The sequence below is a fragment of the Triticum aestivum genome, chromosome 5A (assembly GCF_018294505.1).
Source record: "Triticum aestivum cultivar Chinese Spring chromosome 5A, IWGSC CS RefSeq v2.1, whole genome shotgun sequence".
Lineage (NCBI taxonomy): Eukaryota > Viridiplantae > Streptophyta > Magnoliopsida > Poales > Poaceae > Triticum > Triticum aestivum.
The window spans coordinates 18571966-18589275 of record NC_057806.1 but is presented as its reverse complement, the minus strand read 5'-3'; the positions used below and the strand labels follow the sequence as shown (position 1 = coordinate 18589275).

Here is a 17310-nt window from a genome sequence, read left to right as displayed (position 1 = left end):
CGGAGTCCTTTTAAGGAGAGTAGAGTGTTATAGCAGGACTGGTGTCTTGCAGTGTATTTTGGGTGACCATAATGTCACCTTGTTAATTTATGTTGTCTTGTAGGAGTATCAAATGTGGTATTGTACGTAAATTTTGGTACTTGAAAAACCTGAAAACTAAAAAGTGCGTGCGCGCTATTTGGACATATGGAACGGCCGCTCTGTCACACATATGCATGTGTATTTTTTTTGTCTCGTAGCGCATGTTGGTGCTGGCATTAAATTTGTTCACACTAGTCCCATCAGTTAGAGAAAACAGATCACGTACTTTTATTTCGGGATTTTAAATTGTTTTAAAGCCGTATCTTTTAAACCACATGTCAGAATTCAGTCCTGTTTTCACCATTGGATTCATCGCGACGAGATCTTTGAAACTAGATTCCACGTGGATATGTTTCGACGAAATTTTTTTGATGCCAACTTTGGTGCTATATTGTGCAACTAAAATACTGCATTGTGCAACTTTAATACTATATGGTGCAACTTTTTTTTAAAATCAGTTGGCTTGTAATTTATTCTAATTGTACACACATTGATGCTTTAGTTGGCTTATAATATAGTCTAGTTGCACACACATTAATGATTAGTTGCCAGAAGGACTAGTTGCACACACATATGCTCAGTTGACTTGTAATTTAGTCTAATTACACACATATTGATGTTTAGTTGACAGAACACTGCACATACATATGCGTAATTGATGCCGCAATATAGTCTAGTTGCACACACATTGATATTTAGTTGACAGGACTAGTTACACATATATATGCTCAGTTGACGCGGCAATGTAGTCTAGTTGCACACACATTGATGTTTAGTTGGCAGGACTATTGGCACACACATATGCTCGGTTGGCAAAGAAATGCAGTCTAGTTGCACACACATTGATATTTAGTTGACAGAAAGACTATTGGCACACACATATGCTCAGTTGGCATGACATGTAGTCTAGTTGCATACATATTGATGTTTAGTTGACAGGAAGACTAGTTCGTCGAAACATACCCATGCGGGATCTAGTTTTGAAGAACATGTCGTGAAGATTCCAACTGTGAAAACAGATCGCAATTCTGATGTGCGGACTAAAAGTTATGCCTTTTTAAAATTCTGAAACCATAAATAAATGCATAGAAGAACAAAGTGCATACACCAAAAGATATGGCTGTGTTGCTATTTAATATGTTGCTGAAAAATGGATTAGACGAAAAAGATTTTCTAATTAGAAGAAGGGGCAAAAAATTTCCTTAAATAACCGGCCGCTCGCTAATCATATTGGGCGGCTGGACGCCGGCTAGACGCGTCCCCTGAAAAAAGTCATGAAAACTCATGTGCCAGTTAACCCTCTCGGTCCATACAGAAGGAGTACAACGTAAAAAAACAAAGCCTCGGGGCCCACACGGAAAGGAAGTCCCGCATCCTCCGTTCACCTCTCTCAGATCGGCCGGCCGGCGGCTCTGGAGAAGACTCGCCGGCTGCTGGAGGAGGGGGCGGCCGGCAGAGCAGGTGGACGCGCTGACCTCCGGGTTCTACGACGCCTTCGTGCTCTGCGGCATCCCCTTCCCTGCTGAATCCCTGCTCCATGCTTCCTAATTATTATACAGTATTGTTACCCAACCAAAGAATAATTCAGTTTCACATCTACTCCACTATTATACTATTTCAGTTTACATCTCTTCACAAAAAATATTAGTATCTGCTGGCACCCAACCCAAGCAAATTTCATTTCCCAATCTACTATCTATTGCAGTAAGTGCTTCCATTAGAATTTCTTTAGACATATTTTTGTACCTTCCCATGGTTCTGTAGCTGTGGAACTTAATTTACAGAATGACTGCACAGTTCCATTCCATCATCTAATTGTTCACTGAAAAAAAAACTTGCTTACTGCATTCTGCTGATTGCTGCTGAGTTGCTGCATCTTTGTTGATGGTTGTGTTGGTGGGCAATCACAGAACTCGGGCAACTTCCTGCACGGCGGCGCGACAGGGTCGCTGCTTGACTTGGTGGGCTCTGCTGTCTTCTACACCACTGTGGCACAAACCAGGGGCTTGCCACTAGGGATAAACGTCTCCTACCTGGATGCTGCATTTTCGAATGTGAGTGACTTTCGTACCGAATTGAGTGTGAATACATTTTGGTTCTTCAACATCCCTTTGCTCGATCAATTCACATCTTAAAAGGCTATTTTCCAACTCTGAACGTTAATTCATTGTAGTTTATTATTACAGAGGAATGAGCTCATGCAATAACATTGTCTCTAATGCCCCATGTGTTGAAGATATGTTTGATATCTGACGGTGTGCCCGGTTTTGCTTATATTCACATACAGAGCCAATAGTTTGTAGATTCACACAATTGTACTCCACTCTGCTACCACTAGGTAGAGATGCCACTGAAGATAATAAATCATTGTTTACGTGGCAAATCATGTTCATATATCAAGATTTGTTTAGTTTATACTCCATTCTCATTAAGAATGCTCTAGTGCTTAAGCCTGATCAAGATATAGTTGCTGGTCTTTTTTTCCAAAGTGCATGGATGACCATGCCAATCCTGACGCAAAATTTGAGTTGCCAGTGCTTCACTTCTGAAGTTCTTGCAATTGTATAGTAATTATAACAGTGTATGTTGCCATTTGCAGGTAGAGATTGATATCGGAGCCAAGGTGCGCGCCGTAAAAGCAGTAGGAGTGGCTACTGCGGAACTGAAGAAAAAATCTGGCAGAATCATCGCTCAGGCCCGCTATTCCAAGTATATTGGTGCATCTAGTAGACTGAAGGCGACCCTGCCATGTAAGTTGTAAGCCTGTATGTAATTGACCTTGTTTATACTTGGCAATCTTTATGAAATAGAATAATGCTATCTTGGAATGGAAAATATAAAAACTAGTTCAGTATTTTGTTACATGATGTTAGGACATTACAAGGACCTTTGCATGCTTTGTTGCAGAAATAAAATCAATAGAATTATGTATCCCAAAGAGCAATACTACCTGACAAAGGCACCGTGAACATATAAATCTGATTACCAAAGGCTGAAAGCAAAAACCTCTGAGGAAATTTTGAAACAAGATGATCTCCATAACTGCGAGCCTGGTGTGAGTCTCTGATGTCGTAAGCCATCTTTCTCAAACCGACAATTCCTAGCATATCTGACATTTAAACTACCTCTGTTTTCCACTAAAAGTCTAGTTATACCAATCAGAATTATAGGTATTCAGACTGATACATGATATGTGTAGTGTATGAGACAACCCTCTGCTATCCTGTCCTCCCATTGACTTGTTCTTCAACCAGTTATCTAGAAGAAAATTTCAGCAGAATTATTGTATGCTAAGAACAGATCTTCCGTCTGGAAAATTGCTATTTGAGGCTCTTTCAAGAACCAGTTTTGCCATGGCTATGGTCTCAGAGAGTTTATTATCCTAGGTAAGAAATATTCTGTTTTCTACCAGCCTTTTGTTTGGCTTTTGTTGTTTATATATGTTATGAGCTCTTCTCCTTAACTATTGAATGAAATCGGGGTGAATATTCTGCCTCTGCTCCAGAAAATACTAATAAAAAATTTGTTTTCATATCATCTGTTGCCTCCGTCCAGCTGTTGCTACAACGTAAAAAGACATTATCTGGCCTCTCTGATCGTTAGAATTTAGGCAACCCAGCTGTCCTTGGAAAGTGGAGTCCCTTGTGTAGTAGTTAATTCCATGGCAGGTAGCAGGGTCCTCCTTGTTTGTTGTTGTTGTTGTGGTGGTGGTGGTGGTGTGGACTCGGCCGTCATGGCATCGTAAAATCCTCTTACATATCTCTTTGATGTTGTCATTGATTCCATGCTTAAATTGTGTCACTGCTTACTTCAGTTCGTTCAGGTAGATGTCAGATTAGTAGCTATATATATGCCGTCATGTTTACTATGGTTTTGTCCTGCACGAATGCATGCTTTAGGCCAACATCTCTACCTCCTGTTCATCAGGTCTAGACACCATGGAAAGGTGGATCCTTGGGCAGCTTATCTCCTTACCATGTTCCTCATGACCACCATCATAATCTCTCATAGCACAACTGCTGACGAGCAAGACCACATTTTTAAGAAAAGGAGGAGGACCCCCGGCCTCTGCATCTGGACGATGCATGCAGCCATTTTATTAATTATTCACACAAGACCTTACAAAGTCATACAACAGTAATACTAAAGCCACCGTCTAGGCAACATCCGTCGCTACTCCTAACCAGTTGATGAAGGGGCGCTGATAGTCTGGGCCTAATACCAAACAAACCTCGCATCCAAACCTAACATCGAAGACCTGAAGTCCCAAACAGGACGCCTGCCGGGTATGGGGTACCTACCAGTCCGGCGCACTCCTCAACCGGGACCCTGCCGGGTATAAGGTCGCCGCAGCCACCTGCCGCCAATCCATCTTCAGTGTTGTACTGCTGCATCTATATCTTGCCTGGTCTCGCTGCCGTCGACGCCACCATGGCGTCAGACAGCTCCACCGCCCTGCACTCGTCCATCCAGCCGCATCCGTCGTCGATATGCAGCTCCAGCTTGGAGCAGCGCCAGTCAAATGCTCAGTCTCTCGCCCACAGGCTTCATGATGGTGCCATGAAAAATCACGGATTCTTGCAAGGTAGTGACGGCACCCTGCCGGACGAGGTATTTGGCCTTGTCATGTGCTATGTCGACTTTAACCGGTCCAACTTTGACGAGGTATTATAAACAACTTTTTATTTATAATAAGTTGGCCGTATGCATCGTTCTGATGCAGAGGCCGGGGTGCCCCCCTTTTTGAAAAAAAAAATGTGCTATGTCGACTTCAACCGGTCCAAGTGCGAGAGCTGTTTGTCTACCCTACTTCGTGAGTGTCGCATGTCCTTACACCTTGATGGCAGGTGCATTTTATGATGCATGCGTCACTCAAACGAGTCTTTCTTCTCCGTTGCCGACCTGTCCGAAAACTCAAGTGTGGGGAACGACAGTAGTATCTACGCCCATGACATGGATCGTATGAATACAGCACGGGGGAAGCTGATAAACCGCCTGTCGTTGGAGGCGGCTGGATCATCACTGCGGTTCGCGTACGGGAACGAGACGTACACGGATCCGCAGATCAACTCACAGGCGATGTATGGACTGGTGCAGTGCTCGAGGGACTTGGCACCCAGTGAGTGCATCAAGTGTGTAGATGACGCGCACAGGTGGGTGACGATATCTGTTCCTAACAGCACTGCTGGTAGCTTCAAGGGGTACAGCTGCTATGTGAGATACAGCACGGATCCGATGGAGATCACCACCGCTCCTCCAGGTTCAGTATTTCCCCTTCCCTTTATAAGATTAGATTCGCGCATGTGTTGCATATAGGCAACAAATTAAGTCATGCGTTTGTATCAGGAGCTGCATCAATTTCGCGGAGCTCAAAGCGTAGAAAACGGCAACTGATCATTGGCATGTGTGCGGCTGCTGGTTCAGCCTTGTTGTTGATCGGCCTAGGCACCTAGGTATGGTTCATCATGCATCGGCGGGATAAAAGGATTGAGGAGATGGAAGAAGACTTGTTCGATGATGAGGCAATGGCGAACGATTTCAGGAAAGGGACAGGAGGACCCAAGCGATTTCGCTATAATGAACTGGCCACGGCCACGGGTAACTTCTCAAACAGCAGAAAGCTCGGAGAAGGAGGTTTTGATTCTGTATACAAAGGATTCGTCAAGGACTCGAAGCTTGATGTGGCAATAAAAAGAGTGTCCAAGAGTTCAAACATGGTTCTCAATTTCAGTTTCAGAAAAATTTCAGCACCAACCGAAATCAGTGAAATTCAGTGAATTTCAGTGATTTCAGTTTCCATTTCAGCCAAATGACTGAAATATTCACTCAAATTCAATTAAAATTTTGAAAAATTGAAAACATATTTTGAAAAATATTTGAATTGTTGTGTTGTACTGAAACTGCTGAAATATTTTGGCTGAAACGTAATATTTCAGTGTCTACTGAAAGTACTGAAATTCAGTGAATTTCACCGGAATCTCACTGAAAGTGAAAACCATGAGTTCAAAACAGGGGAGGAAGGAGTATATCTCCGAGGTGATGACCATTAGCCGGCTTCAGCACCGCAATCTCGTGCAACTCATTGGCTGGTGCCATGGCGGCGAGCTCTTTCTTGTCTATGAGCTGATGCCCAATGGCAGTCTCGACAGTCACCTTTACAGTACGCAGGATGTATTGACGTGGCCGGTCAGGTAACTTCTTTTCATGCAGACATTTTTGGAAGCCCGGATATTATGGATCGCTTAACCTTTATTGGTTGTTAAACATGGTGTGCATGGGATTTATTTCTATTCTCAGGCATGAGATAGTGTTGGGGATCAGCTCAGCGCTTCTGTATTTGCACCAAGAGTGGGAGCAATGTGTATTGCACCGGGACATCAAGCCGAGCAACATCATGCTGGACACGTGCTTCAGCACCAAACTTGGCGACTTCGGGCTCGCAAGGCTCGTTGACCATTGCCATGGGTCGCACACGACAGATCTCGCCGGCACCATGGGGTATATGGACCCGGACTGCATGGTGACAGGCAGGGCCACCACCGAGTTAGACATCTACAGCTTTGGCGTCGTCCTACTCGAGATAGCCTGTGGACGCAGGCCTGTCGTGGTCCTGCCAGATGACAGTGTGATCCACCTGGCTAAACGGGTGTCGGAGTTGTGCAGCCAGGGAAGGGTCCTTGACGCTGCGGACTCAAGGCTGATCGGGGAGTTCGACGTCCGGGAAATGGAATGCGCGATCATCGTCGGGCTCTGGTGCACTGCCCATGACCGGAGCCTGAGACCTTCCATTAGGCAGGCCACCAGCGTGCTAAGGTTCGAGGCTCCACTACCGAGCCTCCCCACAAGGATGCCGGTTGGCCCACCAGGCTCTCTTCTTCCATCTTTGCTTGTTTCTGATGACCATAGCAATAAAACTAGCAGCACGCACCTCAGCTAGTCAGGTCCACTCATGCTCTAAGCTGTTAATGGATTCATGGTACATGGATCCTCTGCCGATTGAGAAAAGAAAGAAAGATTCTATATTTATATGCATTATCAATGGCAGAGTGAGTTTAGCTATAATGGATAAGAGGATGTGTGCAATTTAAATATGTTGAGAATAGCAACTTGTATTATGAGGATGCCAAAAGGCTACAAGGGAATGCCAAGAGACTAGAATGTGAAAGGCCAAAGGACATCAATAATATAACTCTAACACCCCCCCTCAAATTCATGGTGGGTCCACAACACGGAGTTTGGAGAGGTGAAATCCATGTTACGCTCTAGTCTGAGCCTTCGTGAAGAAGTCCGCTAGCTGTAACTCAGAAGGCACATACTGAAGAGCAACAACATGATCCTGCACAACAACACGCACATAAGAAGCATCCACACCAATGTGTTTGGTAAGCTCATGCTTCACGGGGTCCCGCGCAATACTGATAGCACCTGTGCTGTCTGATAGGAGGGCGGTAGGTGTAGTAACAGAAACACCAAAATCCTCCAGTAACCATCGTAACCAAGTCACCTCTGCTGTCAGAAGAGCCATAGCTCGCAATTCGGTCTCTCCACTCGAACGAGAAACTGCAGTCTGTTTCTTCGTCTTCCAGGAAATGAGAGAACCACCAAGAAAGACACAGTAGGCAGAAAGTGAACAGCGATCCATATGATCACTAGCCCACGTAGCATCCGAATAGGCCTGGAGCTGTAACGAGCTGGAACGGGAAAAAAAGAGATGATGAGAGATCATGCCACGAAGATATCGTAGAACACGAAGAAGGTGACTATAGTGAACTGAAGTGGGAGCAGAAACAAACTGACTCAGAATATGTACAGGATAGGAGATGTCCGGACGAGTGACAGCAAGATACACAAGACTCCCAACAAGATGGCGATAACGCGTCGGATCAGACAAGGGCTCACCGTCAGAAGCACGAAGATGGACATTGAGCTCCATAGGAGTCTCAGCAGTGCGCTCATCACTAAGAGCCGTACGAGTAAGAAGATCCTGGATATACTTTTCTTGGGAAATAAAAAAGCCACCAGAGGTGGAGGAAACCTCAATCCCAAGAAAGTAATGAAGAGGACCAAGATCAGACATAAGGAACTGCTCATTGAGACGGGCCTTAACAAAGGCAATGTACTCAGAATCGTCGCCAGTGATGATCATGTCATCAACATATAAAAGAAGAAGAGTGTGGCCACGAGCAGAAAGGTGGACAAACAACGCTGGATCGTGATCACTGGGTGAAAAACCAGCAGCAGTGACCACAGAGGCAAAACGCTCAAACCAAGCGCGGGAGGCTTGCTTAAGGCCATAGAGAGAGCGACGAAGACGACAAACCATGCCATCAGGAACTGAATACCCAGGTGGTGGCTGCATATAAACCTCCTCACGCAACTCACCATTAAGAAAGGCATTTTTAACATCAAACTGTGACACAGACCAATGGCGAACAGAGGCCACGGCGAGAAGTGTGCGGACAGTGGTCATATGGGCCACAGGAGCAAATGTCTCATCATAATCACGACCATGCTCCTGCTGAAAGCCACGAGCCACAAGACGAGCTTTATAACGCTCAAGAGAACCATCAGAGCGAGTCTTAATTTTATAGACCCACTTACAAGTGATGGGACGAACACGGGGAGGAAGAGAAACCAGATCCCATGTACCGTTGCGCTCAAGAGCGGCAATCTCCTCTGCCATCGCTAACTATCATTCAGGATGAACAAAAGCATCACGATAAGGGTAGGCTCAAGTACAACCGAAAGGCCATATTGGCTAGGAGAATAGCGGTCAGGAGGAGGGCAAGGTCGAGCCCGAAGACCATAAGTCGGCTGGGATGAGGAAGACGGTGCGCGAGAAATAGATGGCACGTCAGTAGATTCATCTATAACACGTCGACGATGGGTATAATGAAAAGGAAAAGTGGGATGAGAAGGAAGCACTGGAGGTGATGGAGATGGAGAAGACATCGGTGATGAAGGAGGACTGTCATGCAATAAGGAAGGAGAAGACGGTGTCGGATCTGCAATAGTGGGACGAGAAGGAGGAGTAGGAATATGAGGCATAGAGTGAGGTGTATCAGGAAGCGTGGGAAAAGAGATATCCTCTACTGAAAAGGTCGAAGAGGATGGTCGTGGGTAGAATGGACGAGACTCATCAAAAGTCACATCCCTAGAAATACGCATCCGTCGACCGACAGGATCCCAACACCGATAAACCTTATGCTCATCACTATAGCCTAGAAAAACACACTCGACAGACTGAGCGGTTAGTTTGGTGCGTTCTCGGGAGGCAAGGAGAACATAACAAACACAACCAAACAACCGAAGAGCGGAATAATCAGGAGAATGATCAGAAAGACGCTCTAGAGGAATACCTCCCTGTAAAGCAGATGAGGGTTGAATGTTTATGAGATATGTGGCAGTGGAGACAGCCTCAGCCCAGAAATGAGGTGGAAGAGAGGCGGCAATCATCATCGCACGAGCTGTCTCAAGAAGGTGACGATGCTTGCGCTCAGCCACACCATTCTGAGCGTGAGCACCGGGACAAGAGAACTGAGTAAGAGTACCCTCCTCGGCAAGAAAACCACGCAACATTTTGGAGATATACTCGCCAGCAGAATCAGCACGAAACACACGAATAGGTGTAGAGAACTGAGTGTTGACCATGGCGGCAAAACGCTTATAAATAGAGAGTACCTCGCTACGAGAAGACATGAAATAAAGCCAAGTGTAGCGAGAGAAATCATCTATAAAAATAATATAGTAGCGATGGCCCCCTTTGGAAGAGAAGGGAGCCGGACCCCAAACATCTGAATGTACTAAATCAAAAGGGCGCTGAGACACCGACTCACTAGTAGGATAAGGTAACTGAACTTGTTTACCAAGCCTACAACCCTGACACTGTAAGGAGACATCTCCTGAGACAGGCCCCAGAAGACCACGACGAACTAAAGACGATAGTCGAGAACCACAAAGGTGACCAAGTCGATGATGCCACTGCTGGAAGGAGCTGGTAGCTGAAGCAACGAAGGCAGATGGACTGGCGAGTGTGGTGGTAGCAGAAGGAACATTAAGCCAGTCCAACTCCCAAAGCCCTTGAGAATCATGGTGGCGCGGGCCAGCCCCAACCAGAGCCTTCGTGTGGCGATCCTGAATAGTGCAAGAATCAATATCAAGAATGACACGACAACCAGAATCAGTAAGCTGTCGCACAGAAAATAGGTTCATGGTAAGACGAGGCACATGAGGAACATCTGGAACATAAAAGGAAGATGTGGCAAGAGTGCCTTGACTCGCAACAGGAAGAGGAGTACCATCAGCAGTAAGAACATTAATAGGAAAATAGAGAGATCTACGAGAGGACAAGACAGAAGAATCAGATGACATATGAAATGAAGCTCCAGAATCCAGAACCCATGGGGATGTACCTGACTGTTTAGACTGTGGTTGCTCAGCACTAGAAGCACCAGTCACAGAGCCTGCAGTACCTGTCGAAGAACCTGAAGCAGCAAGTAGACGCTTGAGCTTCACAATATCCTGCTCAGTCAAGGAGATAGTAGACGACGTCGAGGAAGAAGCATGAGCCCCAAAAGAAGAATTGTGCTCCCTATTACGCATATCATGCTTCTTCTTCTTCTTGAAGCAGTCAGACTCAGGGTGACCATCCCTGTTGCAGTAGTCACAATGAGTACGAGGACGAGATCGGCCTTCACGAGAGCGGGCCTCACTACCCGGAGGAGTGGGCACTAGCGGCGGAGCACTGGAGCGAGAAGACACTGGGGGAGTAGCAGCTCGAGCAGCGAGCACAAAGGGAACCTGAAGCAAACCAGCACCACGGAGGCGAGTCTCCTCAGCACGAAGCTCAGAAAGCACCTCAGAAATAGGAACACGGGCACGAGCAAACAACCGAGCACGTCGAGGCTCAAACTCCCCACGAAGCCGTGACAAGAACTCATAGACACGCTGAAACTCCAAGTCTGATCTCACAGTCTGGCAACACGGGCAAGTGCCACAAACAGTAGTGCGAAGGGAGTCAAGCTGGCGCCAGATAACAGAACTCTGAGTGTAGAACTCATCAATAGTGGAGTCTCCCTGCTGGAGAGCATGCTCTTGACGGACCACAGACAAGTAGAGAGCATCACCGGAGGGCTGATAGCGCTGGCGAAGATGAGACCACTTCTCAAAGACAGTACTGAGGCCCATAAACTCAGAAGCAAACTGAGGTAGAACACTGGCAGTGAGGACAGCCGCAGCACGAGCATCATCATCGCACCACTGAGTGTAAGCAGCCAGAGCATCACGGTAAACTGAAAGAGCATCCGAATAATCCAAGACCTGCTGGTCATAAGCAGCAGCCGCATCATCAACAGCAACCGTGGCTGCAACCCTATCAGCATCAGAAGCATCTGCGACAGGAGTCGGTGGTGTCGGCGGTGGCGTAGGAGCCACAGGAGGCACTGGGCGCGGAGGACAGGGGACCTCGTCGGATAGAACACCCCAAAGACGAATGCCACGCATGTAAATGCGCATAAAGTCAACGAACTCAGCATAGTTAGCCCCATCGAATATCACCTGACAGCGCGGGGTGGCGACATAGCCAGATGATGCGGAAGACATGGTGCTCCTTTTTTGTCTTTTTTTGGAATTAGCAAAGGTCACCCAAGAGTCAACTGGCCAGGACAAGACCGGTCAGAACTACCAACAGATCAATCAGACGAAAAGCCAGCCAAAGGAGAATAACCACGATCTGAAGCAATAGACACCCGCACGTGAAACGGCAACAGCGAGCGCGGACAACCGCGTAAGACAGCAGCGGCGCGGACGGGGCCGGCGGCCGGCAGCAGCGGTGCAGACGGGACCGGCGGCCGGTGGTGCCGCAGAAGGTAGCAGCGACACGGACGAGGCCGGCGGCCGGCAGCAGCGGCGCAGACGGGGCCGGTGGCCGGCGGCCAGCAGCAGCGGCGCATATGGGACCGGCGGCCGGTGGTGCCGCAGAAGGTAGCAGCGGCACGGACGAGGCCGGCGGCCGGTGGTGCCGCAGAAGGTAGCAGCGGCACGGACGAGGCCGGCGGACGGCAGCAACGGCGTGGAACTTGGAGGAAGACCAGCGGCTGGATCGATTGGGACCAAGTCCAACAAGATCCAACACTAGCGCTGAATCGATTCACAGTGGCTACCTAGCTGTAGGTGGAGATGGACGCAGGCAAAAGAAAAGCATGGGCCGGCAGGAAAGAGAACACCTGCGGCCGTGGAGGAGATTGGATCGGGAGCAGCACGAGTTGCGCGTGCACAAAAAAAAATACCTAGAGCTCTAATACCATGTTAAGAATAGCAACTTGTATTATCAGGAGGCCAAAGCCAACATATATACACATACATGAGGATGCCAAAAGGTTACAAGAGAATGCCAAGAGACTACATGTGAAAGGCCAAAGGACATCAATAATAACTCTAACAAAATACAGGATAGTATTGTTTGTTGCAGTTGCATGCTTTGGTTTGGTTGTTGTAAAAGAAATGACAAAGACACTTAAATGACGCCAGCATCTGTTTCTTGTGCATGTCAACATCCTCGAATTTCACCATCTGTTTCTTGTAACGAGTAAAAGAAGTATTTCAGGGGACGCGATACTGAAATCAAAGGACAAGAGCACAAAATTGGATATACAAGATTCAGTTCAAAGTATTCAAAGTATTTCTACATTCTGCTATCCTGTACACAGCTGGGGCAAAAACCAGGGGCTCACCACCAGAGATGAACATCTCCTGCCTGGATGCTGTGTTTTAGGATATGTTAGTGGTTTTCTTACCGATTGGAGTTGGGTGTGAAATAATATATCTTCGTGGTTCGTCGGCATTGTATTCCCTTTGCTCCATCAATTTGCATGGGATGTTTTCTTGTTTCTCCAATTATAATTCCCATGGACAACTACTTTATCATAATTGTATTGTATTGCTTGCTCGTTGTGCCTGAAGTTACTGCGCAACTCTGAACGTAAGTTCAGCCTAGTTTATTAGTTACAACAAGAGAAATGACATAATACAGTTAAATTATCTAATCTAATGCCCTTCTGTGTTGAAATAAACAAGTGCTTAAGCCTTGTTTATAGTTCCCGTTAAGAATGCTGTTACAGTGCTTGACCCTTGTTTATAGTTCCCTTAAGAATGCTTCATTTGCTTGTGCCAAACCAAGTTATAGTTTCTATTTTTTATTCCAAACTGCATGGATGAACATGTATAAGTTGACGCATAAGTTGAACTGTTGAGCATGTCAGTGCTTCACTTCTGAAGTTCGCGTGATTGTGCAGTAATTATGACACCATGTGTTGCCATTTGCAGGAAGTGATTGATATCGAGGCCATGGTTCTGCGCGCTGGAATAGCTGTGGAACTGAAGAAGAAATCTTGCAAAATCATCGCTCAGGCCCGCTATTCCAAGTAACTTGGCGCATCTATTAAACTCTGAAGGTGTCCTTGCCTTGTAAGCTGTTAGCATGTATGTACGTATGTAATCTTTTGTTTATACTTGGCAATACTTATGAAATAGAATAATGTTGTCTTGGAATGGGAAATATGGAAATAGTTTAGGGTTTTGCTATATACTGCACAACATGGACCTTTTCATGCTCTGTTTTTCACCCTAGCCTCTTATTTGAAATGATGAACAAGGAGCTCCTACGATTTTCTAGACAGAATTTTCATGACGGTAAGATCAGTGTCTTCTACCTGGTAGATTTCACCATGGCCGTGTTTGTTGTCTCCTCGTCCATCAGTGACATGGTTAGCTGATTTATCTTTCTTGTTGTCGGCCATATTGCAGGGTGATCAGGTATCCAAGCCAATTGAGGAAGGGTGCGCTATATGCCAATCAAGATGGAAGGTGAGACGGAGTAGGCCAAAGGGAGGCAGATGGCCAACCATAGAACCTTCAATACTGAATATTCTTCAAGTTATCGGCCATATTGGAGACGGGACTAGCACTCTCATGCAGCATGTTTGTGATGTTGCAAGAGCCGTAACTTGTTATAGACAGTTCTTATAGACAGGCAACAATAACCAAATCAAGAAAATTTGGATAGTGCAGGTGCAGCCAATCATATTGAGGTTCTACTTTAAGGAGCTTGCAATTCCAGAGGTAGTTGGTAAAGTGTTGAAAGGGCCATTCATTACTGAGAGCTAACCACGGCCCAGGTACCAGTTAATGCATTTTGGCTTTGAGAAGTAGTATCTGCAGCTGCCAGTTCTTGTGAAAAAAGAAGGTTATCCTTTTGTCTACTTTCCTATACAATTTTTTAGCTTTTGGAAAGTCTGGCCAAGTCAAGCTTGTTTATAGTCCTTACCTTCTGAAGCAAACGACCAGTTTTTCCTACGGAAGGACGATTTTCGAACACAAGCAAAAGAAGTATTTGAGAGGATGTGATGCTGAAACGAAAAGTCGGAGTAAAAAAGGGCGCAAAAATGGATATGGATAGTACAAGATCCAGTCTAGAGTATTTGAAGTATATTCCTACATACTAGATGAGGAAACACTGATCACCACACAGAATTCTGGGGGTATACAAGCTTCAGTTTTGCAGCACGAGACCTCCCAACGGAAAAGTTACCTATGCATGACTCTGATCAACGTTCTGCTTGTGCTTTTTCTGTAGATCTGGCTCTGTGGATTGGAGTTAATACGCACACCATCATCTGGAACGTGAGTATGCGAACTCACTGTCCGCTGCGTCGCATTCAGTTAGTCAGCTCTTGGGTTTCAGACTCATGTTAAAGATGACGAGACTTTTTGCCGGTTTCAGACTGACCATACATACTGGAATATGTATTAATCTGGGTTAGAAACTTGCTTGCTCCATCGACACTGTAAGCTGTAAACACACACTGAAAACATCTCGTCCTCGGTATGCATATCTATCAGACACACATAGATGCCAGAAGGGGCATGGATCCGATAGAAAATTGATGTGGAGTAGCCTACAAGCTAGAAGTGATGTGATCATGTATTTAAGCTTACTTTCGCAATTCGTATTGCCACACAAATCCTGTTGAGGTCAATCTGCTTTCGATCTGAAGAAGGGTACTAGATAAGCAGATATAGCCTTACGCTGGTTACAGAGAAAAAGGGACATGGCGGGGAGTTAGAGTGTGTGAAGGGGGGACAAATCCAGGACCTGAGCCTGACCGTGGATAATCTCAACAGAAAAGATGGAATCATAATAGACTATTTGAACACCTAGCCAGATGTAATGGATCCTTGATGAAGAATGAATTGCAGTGGACCATTTCATTGACAAGCTGACTAGAATACAGTCATTCCATTTCATATCAGGTTCAACTTGCTAGTCAACAAAGATGATAATATAATCTGCCCTAACTTCTAGTCAGCTACAACAGAAAATATATACAGGAAACCAATGTGTATTACCTAAATATTTGGTATAAATAAAACCACTGGATGATCCTCAAGGAAGTAAACAACCTCGATAAAAAAACCAAGCAAAATCTTCAGGACATCTCCAGCTTCCCATCATGATCATGGGTGTGCGGTCATGCTAGGTGGTGTGATGATGCACACCATGGTCACGTCTAACGTCGAAGTGGCATAGATGAACAACGAAGAGAATGAAAAAAAGGTATGTCTTATAATTCCAGTAATTCATTGGTAATTCCTGATACCTTCTAAGCCTATACTCATCAAATTCGGATCCCTAGTGTGCAAAGATGGCAAACAAGGCATGAAGTGATATTGGACAATTCTAAGGGCGAACTAAATGATGAACAAGGTACTCATCTTTGCTTAGGGAAGTCTTTGTCTTTATAAGAGACTTGTTTGGTAGGCAGTGATATGAAGTCACTAGCCCTCTGGTAGCTATAACAGTAGCTGAGAGTTCCTTTGTATAAGTTTGGTCCTTAGATTTTCAAAAAGGGGCGCTTTATTACTTAAAAGGTTTAAGTATTACACCCGGCCTCGCACGGACAAAAAATAAAAAGGTGAAATACAAAGAAACATGTAGGGTCCGTATAACGCCTGAAGCGGAGGTGAGTCAATCCTAAGATCATGCTGCCACCCATGTTGGGTAAAAGTATCCCTTGCTGTATCCTTCAATCGTGTACACACCTCCGTAAACAGGTCTCGATTCTCCACGAGTTGTAAAAAGGACCATAAACAAAAAGTCCCGGTACATCTATAGATAACCTGCATCAGGGAAGTACTTTTATCATTAAAAACCTTATCATTTCTACATAATCAAAGCGACCAGATAACGGCAAACGCTCCCACACTAAGAAGAGTTCTAAACCTGTGATCAATCCCATGTAACCAGTTGCCAAATACATTGGCAACACTACTGGGAGGATACAAGCGAGAAGCTATCTGGATGACTGACCATATAGAATGTTTGGTCCTTAGGTAGGTCGAAGACTGTGAGAGCTTTGAATAAACTTGCATTTAGTTGCCTTTTTTTGTCAAAAGGTGTAATTTTGTTGATCTTTTGACCTTTGCATCAAGGTGATGTAGCTATCAAACACGCAATTTTGTAGTACAAAGTTTATGAAAAACAAATCCCAACAGCTAATGCTCCATCCTCAAAGAGAAAAAGCGAGCCAAGTTGTGTTCCTACCAATCTATTTTGTCAAGTAAAAAAAGCGGACTACATATCATACTAGAGGCTAACGCACACTTTGCCGCACCTTTCTTCACTCATGGGATTGTCTTTTTTTTTCTCTAGCATGTTACTGCGGTCGGTTGTTTCATTTTAGTTTTTTTCTGCGATGACTTGAGTTTTACGTATGTTTTGGTGGTGTTTTTGTTGTCCGTATATCGTGTTGGGGGTTGCTAGAGATGGTAGAAGAACTGCATCGCATTCAGTCAGCTAGCTCTGGTAGAAGAACTGAGACTTTGTGACGAAAAGCGGAGAATACAGTTAAATATGAAAAGACTTTTCGCCGGTTTCAGACTGACCAAACATACTGGAATATGTATTAATCTGGGTTGTAAACTTGCTTGCTCCATCAACAGTGTAAGTTGTAAGACTGATTTTTTTTTATCACTGGCATGCATATTATCAGACACACACAGATGCCAGAAGGGGCATGGATGCAACAGAAAATTGATCATGAGTAGCCTACAAGCTACAAGTGATGTGAGCAGCTGAGCAAATAACACTGCAGGAATGGCACATCATAAGGGTAGAATTTTCAGCTTATTTCTACAATTTGTATTTCCACATGAATCCTGTTGAGGTCCTGC

At 45.3% G+C, this 17310-nt stretch overlaps 2 protein-coding genes across 2 annotated transcripts; both read left to right on the top strand.

Annotated features, from left to right (window-relative positions):
* Positions 1-1629: 1629 nt before the first annotated feature.
* On the top strand, positions 1630-2842 carry LOC123101142 (acyl-coenzyme A thioesterase 13; the record flags this gene model as incomplete). Its single annotated transcript, XM_044522733.1, has 3 exons — positions 1630-1785; positions 1992-2135; positions 2681-2842. Coding segments are annotated over 3 exons (462 nt in total), but the record flags the coding sequence as incomplete, so codon positions are not given.
* Positions 2843-4957: 2115 nt separating this feature from the next.
* LOC123101141 (L-type lectin-domain containing receptor kinase IX.1-like) lies at positions 4958-7018 on the top strand. Its single transcript, XM_044522732.1, has 4 exons — positions 4958-5386; positions 5587-5798; positions 6094-6272; positions 6379-7018. Exons 1-4 carry the CDS (start codon positions 5035-5037, stop codon positions 7016-7018), a joined length of 1383 nt encoding a protein of 460 aa, XP_044378667.1. The 5' UTR covers positions 4958-5034.
* Positions 7019-17310: the final 10292 nt, after the last annotated feature.

Coding starts and splice junctions, on each gene's coding strand:
- LOC123101141 (XM_044522732.1), top strand. CDS start 5,035: ATGGATCGTATGAATACAGCACGGGGGAAGCTGATAAACCGCCTGTCG. Junction 5,387..5,586: donor AAGATTAGATTCGCGCATGT/GTTGCATATAGG, acceptor AGATGGAAGAAG/ACTTGTTCGATGATGAGGCA. Junction 6,273..6,378: donor GTATTGACGTGGCCGGTCAG/GTAACTTCTTTT, acceptor TTCTATTCTCAG/GCATGAGATAGTGTTGGGGA.